The sequence below is a fragment of the Cebus imitator genome, unplaced genomic scaffold (assembly GCF_001604975.1).
Source record: "Cebus imitator isolate Cc_AM_T3 unplaced genomic scaffold, Cebus_imitator-1.0 Scaffold575, whole genome shotgun sequence".
NCBI lineage: Eukaryota > Metazoa > Chordata > Mammalia > Primates > Cebidae > Cebus > Cebus imitator.
This window is the reverse complement of record NW_016107890.1, coordinates 732,476-744,320: the sequence shown is the minus strand read 5'-3', so window position 1 is coordinate 744,320 and position 11,845 is coordinate 732,476. Positions and strand designations below refer to the sequence as shown.

At 44.0% G+C, this 11,845-nt stretch overlaps 1 protein-coding gene across 2 annotated transcripts in view; it reads right to left on the bottom strand.

Moving 5' to 3' along the window:
- TSPAN5 (tetraspanin 5) overlaps window positions 1–9,999 on the bottom strand; it is a 187,097-nt gene extending 177,098 nt beyond the window's left edge. For both annotated transcript variants that reach the window (XM_017516194.2, XM_017516196.2), the window contains exon 1: window positions 9,485–9,999. In XM_017516194.2, the coding sequence (XP_017371683.1) occupies window positions 9,485–9,565 (81 nt within the window). In that variant the 5' untranslated portion in view covers window positions 9,566–9,999. The remainder of the gene's footprint in view (window positions 1–9,484) is intronic.
- Between the last annotated feature and the right edge of the window lie 1,846 nt (window positions 10,000–11,845).

Genomic DNA, 11,845 nt, shown 5'->3' with positions numbered 1-11,845 from the left:
TTTTAATAAAAGGAGTGGTGTTAGACCCAGTAAAACATCTCAGAGAAATAATATGGGTTTTTATTCAAAATTTCATTTTTCAAAAGATTTCTACTTTAGGAATCCAGCCATAAACAAAGATCTAAATTTCTTTTAAAGGGGGTGGAGGAAAGAAAGAACGTTAAGAAATAACAGGAAAACATTATGCATAATCCAGATATTCCACACTGAAGCTTTCTTTTTTTTTTGGCCCCCACCCCACCCACCCCACACTGAAGCTTTCTAAAGAACACTGGCAAATAGTGTTCCAGATTGCATTTGCTTTACCATCAACCGTCCTTGCGGCAGTGCCGCAAGTTCGGATACGGGAAGAGAAATGTCCCTTCCACCGTATCAATGAACCTGTCATGCAGACCTTGATGCAGAAAGCAACTCCCCTCCTGCAAACTGAGCACAGTCGGGGCTGGAGGCCAGCAAGAAAGCCCCAGAAAATGGAGGCTGAAAGGAACAGCAACAGTGGACAGGGGGGGCTGATTTTTTTTTAAGGAGAGGGTGGTCTGCAGTTGTTAAGTGTCTACAGGTAGATCTACTCAACTGCATTGATATGTGCAAAGTAGTCCGGGACAAGCAGAGCAAGAGAACAAAAAGTCTAGCTCTTCACCGTGCCTATAGAATGAATGACTAGCTTCTAGCACTATAAGATGCTAATTGTTAGCATACTAACTGCAGCACTAGAGGTTCTCTTTGAAGAGATTTTTCTCATTTTGTTTTTAGGGCTTTCAGGTTTAAAAATAAACGGGCATTTTTGGATTAATAAAAAAATTCCACGAGGGATAAAATAGGCCATTTTTTTTTCTTGTAAGCAAAGAACAGTAGCCTTATGTGCTGGTGAAATCAGTCATCCTTTGGTCACTGCTCTACACCACCCACGCCCAGCTTTCCCACCCAACCAGGAAAACAAGCCTCCAGGAGGCAACGCAAAGGAGAGGCCACACCTTCCCAAGAAAAACAAACGAGAGCTTCTCAAACTAGGTTGGGCATCACAGACTTGCAGGAAGTTTTGATTTTTTTCTTAATAGAAATTCCAGGGCCCCATCCTGGATGGACCTATTGAACCAGATCTCCCAATGGGAAGACTGAAATTTTTACTAATCAGGCTGCTACACTATATGCATAAAGGGGTGAAATCCCTACTAATCCCAACTAATCCTACAGAAGTCACACCTAGTTAGTAAGAGGGACTTCCCGTCCATGAAGAGATTCCAAGAGATAAAACCCACACGAGGACTAATTTTTTTTTAATGTACTTTGGCCATCAAGATTCAAAAATATCTAAAGGCTAGAATACTGGTTCTTTTCTTTCTTAAGTGGTGGGACCCCTTTTTTCAAGCAAAAATCTTTCTTAGTATCCCAAAATATCAAACTAATAGCCGAGCTTTTCTGAGGGAAAGAGAGACACGGCTCAGCCCACACCCCACCAGCACAGACCCACCCACCCACATAACACCTCAAGGAAGCCTAGAAATGCTGGTAGCGGGTTTGAAATCCACTGGGCCAGAATAAGACATTCAAATGAGGGAAATAAACAGAACTAAATCTAAATTCAAACAATTAACTGGAGGGTTAGGGCTTCTGATTAGCGCATAGCTTAGGGGGATGGTTTAATAGAGTTCACTTGGAAAAGTGAAGGTTTTATTTCACTAAAAAGTGAATTCAAGCCAACGGTGCTCCTTGGCTGCCGGGAAAAGCAAGTGCGGTTTAGCCTGGTTTAATAACTAGTATTTGTATTTAGAGATTTACCATTTATGAAGCTCTTTGATATGCACGATCTCACATAATACTGGATAACAACTTTGCAGAAAATTATTTTCCAGTTTTTTAGATGAGCAACTGAGGAACTAATCTGTGAAAGTAACTTACTCAAGGTCAATTCCAGACAGTAGCAGAGGCTTCTGCCACCTGGCACAGCACAGCCTAGGGACTGAAGGGAGAGTTCAAGCGTAACAGCTTACTGCTCTCTGATGGTTAGAAAGGCCTGGAACAACGTGTTCCCTGCTGGTTGCTGCATTAACAGAGGTGTGTCCAAATGGGACCCCAGGCAGAGCCCCATGACCAGGGCAAAGAACAATCTGGAAACAGTATATGTAGACTTAACACTCTAAAACGGAACCCTGCCATGCTCTTAACGCCTCAAAAGTTACTCCACATCTCTGTACTCCGATTTCATGTCACAAAGATATAACATGTTTGGAAGACTCTTTGAGATGCTTACAAGAAAAACATCATTAGTGTAAACACATGGAGGAATCAGGAGCTTTTAAAGGTGGAAAAGAGAAGATTTAGGAATGACATGATGGCTATTTTTAAGTCATGAAGGACCATGGGGAAGGAAGATGAGTCTTTCATATTTTGATAAATGAGTCTTTTATATTATGATATTTTATATCATTCAAGACACAGGTAAATCACAAAATGAGTTTGGAACGTCTTATTCTGCCAGAGAGCAAGAGGGTGCTCAAAGACTGATGAGAGATGAAAGAGCACAGGAGCCAAACCAACGTGAAAACACTGCACTGGCCAAACTGAGGGCCATTTTAAATAAAGTAAGTGAAGAGAGTAACATTAAAACACACTAAAAAAAGGAAAGATCATAAGTTTTTACTGATATCAATGACAGACTGAAAATTTGATGAGGAATAGGCTATTTACATAGTTTCAATGTAATTTGCCATAAAATATTTATAAATTACAAATGGGAAAAGAGTATATGGTAGAGAAGCCTGGCAGACAACACCCTCATCAAGTGACCGTCATCAGTAATGGGACAAACAGAAATCAATGCCACCCTGATAGGGTACAATGAGAATGCAGCATAATTTCTGTACTATGCCTACCAAAGACACATAGCCTGAATCTAAGCTTGTGGAAATGGCAGACAAACACAAACTGAAGGACAGTCTACACAGTAACTGGCTTATAATTGTCAAAAGTATCAAGAACATGATAATTCTTACTGAAAGAGATGAAAAAGATGTAACTAAATACAAAGTGTGGTTCTGACCCAGATTCTTTTGCTTTAAAACATCATTGGAGGCAACTGAGAAACTTGGACAAAGTCTAAGGATTAAATACTATTAATGTATCATTGGTAATTTCCTGGCGTTGATGGTTGTACTGTGGTGATCTAGGAGAATATTCCAGTTTACAGAAAATACATACTAATCTGTTTGTGTGACAGCCATCACGCTGGCAACTTTTTCTCCAACAGGATAAAGACAAGTTCTTTATACCACATGCAATTTTTCTATAGGTTTGATGTTTCCAAAAAACAATTTGAAATGAACAGTAAATTAGGAGGATGGAAATTATGCAGAGGCAGATTACATCTAGTTTGAAAACAGATGAAACTCTACAATTAAAGTGGTCCAAAAACAGATCCGTGCTTAGAAGGGTCAGCAGGATACAGTGGAGAACACCTCACTGACTAGGAAGTTAGAGGAGATGATTCCTACATACTTTCTGATGATTTTGTAATTCCTTCCTTCAACATACTTTTTTTTTTTTTTTTTTTTTTTGTGAAGGGGGGTGTTTTTTTTTTTCTGAAGTGTAGCTGAAGCCTCAACCTCTGAGGCTCAAGTGATCCCCCTACCTCAGCCTTCCAAGTGGCTAGGACTACAGGCATGCATCACCACACCCAGCTAATTCCCAAACTCTTTTTGTAGAGAAAGGGTTTCATTTCACTATGTTACCCAGGCTGGTCTCAAACTCCTGGACGCAAGCCATCCTCCAGCCTCAGCCTCCTAAAGTGTTGGGATTTAACAGGTGTGAGACACCATGCCTGGCCAAAACGTTTATTAAAACATCTACTGTGTTTCTGACAATGTGCAAGACACTGGGCTTATGAAAGTGAGACAGCCCCCACACTTGAAGCCCTTATAATCCAGTGGAGTAGGATGATTTGGAATTTAGAAATGTTAAGACAGTCATCAGTGTTACACATAGAAAGAAACATGTGATTCAAGAATGCTGTCTATAATACTCCAATTTTCATTTATGAACTTTCAATAGGCTCCAATTATTCCATCATATTCTTGAAGAACATTTTCATCCTAACATTTTTGTGCTTGTGGGTGGTGTTAATCGTGGCATATGCAAAAACTTTATCACTTTTCAATTATGAACAGATGTAAATGACTTACTTGATGTTTTATTTTAGAATAACAAGCATCTTCTAAAATAAGTCTCTACCCGAAAAGCTGGGGCTATCATAGAGTGTTAAGAGACTTTACACTCCAAACCTGAACCTTGAGATGCTCTTCAACACCTCGAAAGTTACTCCACATCTTTGTACTCCAATTTCTTCATGTGTCACAAAGGTATAATATCCTTGGAAGACAATTTGAGGTCTTACAGGAAAGACATCATGAGTGTAAAGCTCTGTTAAAAATGCAGATTGCTTTCACCTTTTGCCTATTACTATGGACATTAAGACAAAGTGACCCATCTAAATAAGTGAAACATTTTGGCAATTTTATGGTAGGTGAAACACTATTTGGTTTTCCAACTTCTCCTCACTTGGCTTCATTTCAGTCTGCGGGGTACATCATCAAGTGAGAATGCTCCTGCGCCTGCATACTGCCCGACGGAGGGAGTGGCCAGACTAAGCAAGTCTATATTCAATTACTTTCCCCACTTTATACCTTTCTTACACTTTTCCCATATGACACTTTCATAACCATATTTAGCTTTCTTCCTACAATCTCCCTGTAATTCAAAAGGCAATTTAGATTCCCATATGGTTGCCATCGAAGCTAACAGATGTCTAGCAAATTAAAACAAAAATTATGACTTATAAACTGCTGATGTATCATCATTCCAGAACAACTTGCAATTTATAGTGAATCATAAGATAAGGCTTCCAACTTGATGCACCCCCCCCCCACAAGGTTTCCTAAGTCTCCCTCCTCTCTGAATTTAAGCCCCGTGGAAGCAAATTAGAGGCAAGATTCTGCCATCAACCCCAGATAAGCCTCCACTTAAAGACACAATGTATCTGAAAGCACATCAAAAGAGAAATTTGGCCTCAAGTATCTGAGGCTTTTCTAATTTTTTGTAGCAAAGAGAACAGAAAAATGACTTGGTTTTCCCAAATTATTCACGACTTCCATGGAATTTTTTCCTAACAAGTCACTATAAAATCTATTGAATCCATTTGCTGCATCTTCTTGGCAGATCTTAAGAGTACTACCTAGTAGTAATGATGCCAAAGTACTAGAGTAAGGCATTCTAGAAGTTCTATATCCCTGTATGGAACCAGTATAACATATGGAGACAATAACAATAATGATATTTATCATTTGTTAAATATTGAGCTATTATGCTGAGTAAAACATTATCTCACTGAATCGTTGAAACTACAACACCATTAGATAATGTTATCTTTCCTTTATAAACAAGAAATTAAGGCTCAGTGCCTTAATACAGCAGACTATAATTTTTGAAGATGACAACATATATGACCTTCTGCAATGTGACCTTGACACTTCTCCATCAAAAGATGGCATCTAATTCTTCACCCTTTGAAATTGAGCAGACTGCATGAGTGCTTTAACCAATGAAATAGATAAAAGTGGCACTGCTAGTTCTAAGTGCAGCCTTAACCAGCTGAAAGCTTCTTTAAATCTTAGAGACAGGGAGAAGCCGCTGTAGGTGCTTCTTCTGTAGATGCTCCAGTGACTCTGGCTAAGATCCCAGCAAGCATCAGCTGCCAGTCATATGAGTATACCATCTTGGGCATCCCGCTCCAAAGAGCGTTCAGATAACTCCAATTCCAACCACATCTCACTGCAACTGTATGAGACCACAAGTGGGAAGTGTCCAGATGAGCCTGGCCAAATCACAGAACTATGAGCTATAATAATAAATACGGTGTTTTAAACAACTAAGTTTGGAGGTTACTTAGCAATAAATAACCAGAATATTGAGATCAACTTACTTGCCTAGAAACAGTTACATATCCAGAATCCAAAACAGTTAAGAGCCAGAATCCAAAAGGGCAAAACATCTATTAATGATGGGTGATGGGATGTGGGGTTCAGTACACAAAATAAATGACTTTAAAAAAAAACCCTCTTTCTCCTCCCTCCCCCAACCCCAAAGCAGTCTTAGGGTTTTCTGAGAAATGTCCTAGTACGGTGACACCCTCAATAAAATCAATTCTCTTCTGTCTTGAGTTGTTCCAATATGTAACAGAGAAAACACGTTTGTCCCCCAGCACCCTGTGATAACTAATGAGAAAGGAATCTGTACAAGATGTTGACTTTGTTACTCACAACATCATTACAACTGTTATATAAAAGGATTCAAATTTTATACATGAAGCTGTAATTCTAATAATAAAAATATATTTAATGACTCACAGGAATACATTTGAGATTTACAGTGGTGAGAAAAAAGCATGTAGACTATACCAGGGACTGAACAAGCCAAGAAGAAATTAGTGAAAGTTGTTTTTTTTTTGTTGTGTTTTTTTTTTTAATAAAAGGGTCTTTGAGGAAGAAATTAAAGTAATAAAACTGGTCTTCAGACAAGCCTCCCTAACAGAAAATGTCTATAATTTATCAAGAGTCCTAGTATATGCTACTTCTGTTATACGTTAGTGGCCAAATTCTTCTATTTTTCTTCTCCAGCCTATTGGAACTCAAGAAACTCAATCTGTATAAGAACTAGAAAGACCCTTATAACTCATCCAACTCCTTCAATTTAACAGCTGAGCAACTGAGGCCCAGGCAGTTAACTAACAAAGAGCTAAACTCCCGATTAGGAAAAAAAATCCAAATTTTCAGTACTGGTGCCACCATATGTTCAATTTTATTTTACCAGAACTATACTTGTAAATGTCACCAGTGTATGTCAAATTTAATCTAGCAGTTCAGGGTAAAAATGAACAATTGGGAAACCATGCTGCTGGCAATCTTTTCTTCATAATTCTATGGGAGTAGCACTGAGTTGGTTGTTTTTGGCAATCACAGACAGGTTGGTGACTCTGTAGAGGGCAGAGGTGTGCAAACTTTTCAGAAGCAAGCTGCCAAACTACTGACCCCTGCTTTTCAGTCACTAACATCTTAGTCTGAACTGCTTTAATCAAAACCATATGGTTGCCTTCCTGTTGATCACCACTAGAGACCATTCCACTATAAAGCAGGATATTTAAATACGGGGTAATTTTGGAGCAGAGAGCAGGATAGGAAAGGTATGAGGGGGTATCTGAGAGGAAGGCGTTGGGCATACAAAGGAGACGAAGGGAAGAGAGGAGGCAGGGCAAGTGAAGGGCCCTCATGCCAAGGCACTCACTTAACAACTCTGCCTGGGGCAGCTGGTTTAGTCCCACAGCCTAGGTCTTCTCTCAGGCTTCCCATACTCACCCATCCACCTATGAAGACCTTCAAAATCAGAAAAGATGCCGCTCTATTCTGGAACTCTCCATGCACGCACGCTGCAATTCTTTGAAGCTCTCTACAATTCCAGGGGTTTTGCTGCAACCTAATCCACAGAACAGGCTAAATTTGTCCCTGTGCACTCTACAAAATTACAGCAAACTGTCAGGGAAGCAGGCCGAAATCCTTTTATTTCCTTACCATCCCCTGCTAGGAAACGGCAGAGAAAGTCCCCGGGTGATTTTTGTCGCTAGGTAGCTAAAATGTGCAACTTTTAGAAATGTTCAAGTAGAAACAAGAGGCCTGAACTCACTACCCCAAAAAGAACCAGTCCCAGTTCCGTAGTCCCTGCCTCTCCAAGTCACAAAGTTTCAAGTTGCAATCAAATCAGAATATCTTACTCAAAAACGTGACTACCCACCACTTTTAAACATTTTCACAAATGGAGAAGGGGCAAAGAAAGAAAATAATTTCTTCTTCCTGTATTTGTAGCAGTGTTTGATTGCAGGGAGGTGGGGGACTGCTCCCGGGAATCATGCACAACACTGGTTAAAAAAAAACTGCCTGTGGAATGATAGGATATGACATCCATTCATGTGTCCCCTCATTATTTTTATTAGTCCTAAAGACAGATGACATGCTGACACGGAAAGTGGTCTCCAGTCCCTTGCATTTCCCCTCACAAAACATACATGACCAATGCAAGGTACTCTTATGGAAAACAGAAAATAAAATAATCTGGCAAGAGCGTGGTACCAAAAAAAAAAACATGAAGAGCTGTATTGACAACCATTCTCACAGATATATATGTACAGCAAACGGCCAAAATTAAAGGAAAATGCAAATAAATACATTCCGTGTTCAGACTGCTGTGGATAATTATTGATCCCGCAGTTGGATCATTGTTTACCTCATACTGAACAGCAACTTGGAGAACCCCTCACCCAGACAGCCACCATCTTTACATTCCATGGAATAGGGGGTGCCCAGTGAGGAAGAGGATGAGATGGGATAAGAAGGAGAAAAAAAATAACATGGTCTTCGAACCAACGTTTTCCCCTGGTCCTGGAGAACTCTTTGTCTGGCTGAACACGTTTGCCAGATCAAGGAAAAGAAGCAAAACAAACAAACAAACAAGAGTAGGCGTCCCAACCTAATTACAGTAGGTGCCCAACACATTGCAGTCCCAAGCAGAACATAATTTGAATGTTGTGTTCAAGCATTTGCTCTCTCGGTTCCCCAATAAAACATGCCTCGCACACCTTCTTCTTTGCATTTCTCCAAAGGTTTCCCCAAAACGGCCCACTCTGTGTCACTCCTTTAAAAAGGAGGACGTGGGGCACGGGGCACGAACACATTGAAACATATGTGGACGGTGACTTGTTATTATCCTGACAATGACATATACATATAAATAAATCCCTCTACCCCGCGCGCCCGCTGGCCAGTCCATTATGCACAAGGAGCGCTTTCCAGCTGAAGAGGAAGAGCGTGCAGGAAACGTTATTTACGTGCACATTACAGAACCATATACCACAGCATCTGCATCCTACACAAAGCCCGAGATGGTGCAAGAAGATACACGCTGAGCATGGCACAGACCAGCCGCGGCAACACGGAGCCAAGCCCTCGTCCAATCAGATCGTGGTTAGAAGGTGGACCTTAGGGTCGGCTGTGCCCGATTAGCCTTCCCTATTATGACACCACGCTCTGCCCAACATCCATATCCCACCGGGAGCAAATCCAATTCGTGCGGCTGCTCATTTCTCAAACTGCCGAGTCCTTTCTTTTATCTGCATCCCTGCTATTCGTTCCTTAAAAAGCCACCCGAAGGCCTCGGTGCCCCCTTTCTACCTCGGTTTCTCTTTTCACCTCTTCCCATTCCTCGAAAGGATTAAATGTTTATCTCTCCAACGCGCCAGCTGGAAAGGCGGAAGGCGAATGCCTCTGCGCTGCTCCGGCAAGCGCCTGCGGGGCTGCGAAAAGTAAAGGCAACGAGCAACGTGGGGGAAATCGTCGCGAAATCGATCGGCCACAATAGTTGGAATCCAAGGAGCGCTCCAACTTACCCAAAATATGACATTGAAGCCAAATATGAAGTATTTGATGCAACAACTGACTTCAGGACCCTTGTAGTGCTTCCCGGACATCCTCTGGGTTCATGAAGACACTTGCCCCGGCAGCCCGAGTTTAGAGCCCCGAAGCACCGTCGCTCGGAGCAGCCCGGCGGGGAGCAGGAGCTCAGGGACGCCGCACGGGGCCGCGGCGCGGGCGGCCTGGGCTCAGCCGCGCGGGGACCGACCGGCGGAGAGCGGCTCCCGCACCTCCAGCCTCTCCTGCGCCGAGGCCGCCGGAGCCGGGGTGGCCGCGAGGAAGCGGGGAAGCCTTGCGCTGCAAGCCCGCACCTCGACGAAGCTGGCCCTTAACACAAAGCGAGCGCCAGCGTCCGTGCCAGGCGGTCTGTCCGTCGGTTCGTCCCCCGGCTTCGGGCAAAGGCGGCCGCGGCAGATGCTGGCGGAGACGCCGCTCGCTGACTCGCCCGCCCGCCCGCTCGCTCGCGCGCGCCCTCCCACCCCTTGCTCCGCCCGCCGCTTGCTCCGCCCGCCAGGCCGGCTGCTCCTCCGCCCACGCCGCCCGCAGCTCCGCCCGCCTCCCAAGCCTTGGCAAGGCGCGCGCGCGCACGGGGTCGGGCGCTCCCGGGCCGCGGTGGCACCACGTCGCCGCCTCCTTCCACCGCTCACTTTATCCCCGCCCCTTCTCGGGCCAACCCCGAGCGCAGCCGACCCCGAGCGCCGCCGCGGGGAAGGTAGGGAGTGGGAGAGTGGAGGACCGCAGGCGAGAGGGAGAAGGAAGAGCGCCCGAGGAGCAGCCTGGCAGAGTGATCCGGATTGATGAGCGGCGGCTGCTCTGGAGGGACGCAGTCGAGAGGGCTGGGTGAGTGAGGACCTGCGAGCCAACCCCAACACCCCCTCTGGGGTAGCCGCACTCGCGCCCCCTCCTCCACAACTGGCTTCTGTGGCTAGAGTAGATGCGGTGCCACTGGACAGGGGAGGAAAGTGGTCGTGGACTTCGCCGAATGGAAAAGAGTGTAGTTGGGGAAGAGGGAGAAGAGCCACAGAAAATGGGAGGAATCGATGAAGGGATGGGACGATGCAAAGGAAAGCTTCCTGAATCCCCGTGTGACTCTAACCCAATCTCCCCACCTGCCGGAGAAATGAGTTTCATCCTAGAAATGGGGACGAGGAAAAAGAGACGGCCCAAAGGAGTCCTGGCCCGGGATACGATCCTCGCCCGAGGGTCTGTGGCAACCACACAAACCCAGACAGCGCACGCTCCACCCTCCCCCGCAGAATAGTGCCTAAGAAACCTGCCTGCCTCCTAACTCTAGGAAGGAACCCAGAACGGATTCCAGGGAGGTCTTCTGGGGAATCGGATTTGGGTTTTTGGATCACGAACCATTATGCTTTTGAACTCTGGGGAAGAATAGAAAGCGAGGCTGGATGTTGCTTTAGAACCCTACTTGAGCAGGTGTTGCTTACCCGCCCTTCTCCTGGAGCACTTTCATAGGTGCTGGCAAAGCAGGTACCAGTATTTCATGGAAGGAGAAGGAAGAACCGCCCAGGACTGTGCTTAAATGTCTATGGAAATATTTTTAGGGATTTCAAAGGCTAGAAGGAGGTGAGATCAAAAAACTTTTCCAGCACCACCCTGTGCAACCCGGTCCTGGACACAGAAATCTGAAAATCTCCCCAGATGATACTTGAATACTTGAGTTTGAGAGCCTGTAGTTATAGGGTTTCCCCAGGTAACAACCTCTCACTTGTCTCAAAAACTGGCTACCTAGTTGACAACCGGCAGTCAAGTTTTGGCTAGGCAAGAAGCTACTTTTTCATGCAATAAACCACACTTTGAAATAGTCCTGTGCTTCAGCAGCATGAGGCTATATTGAGATCTACACCTATATTGAGGTATGAACCAGGTACCCACAGAGATGGGAGGGCCAGGAGATCCTACCCATTCAGTACCTCAGAAGCTATGACACGAGGTAACAGTGGCTTCAACCCTTTGAATGAAATAATGCTCTCTTCCTCAAAAGCGCTCTCCACCCACTCAAAACACAGGCCATACTACCACCAATCTGGTAGACTTCTAAAGTAAGATCTTTCAGCAGCAGATTTCCTTGTTAACAGGAAGGCACTGACAAGCTTTACCTAAGCCTATTGGAGCTATGTTGTAATTCTATATATAAATAGAAGTCGCTGCAGGAATACTGGATAAATCAGAAGAAAGGTCTGTCTTAAGCTGATGTGACACATTTCAAAAAGGACCAGAAATTAGATGCAACTGATGACTGAGTTGATCTCTAAGTGGATTTATCTTTGAAATAAAAAGTCATTGGAGATATCCCATATACCCAACATATGCGTAGC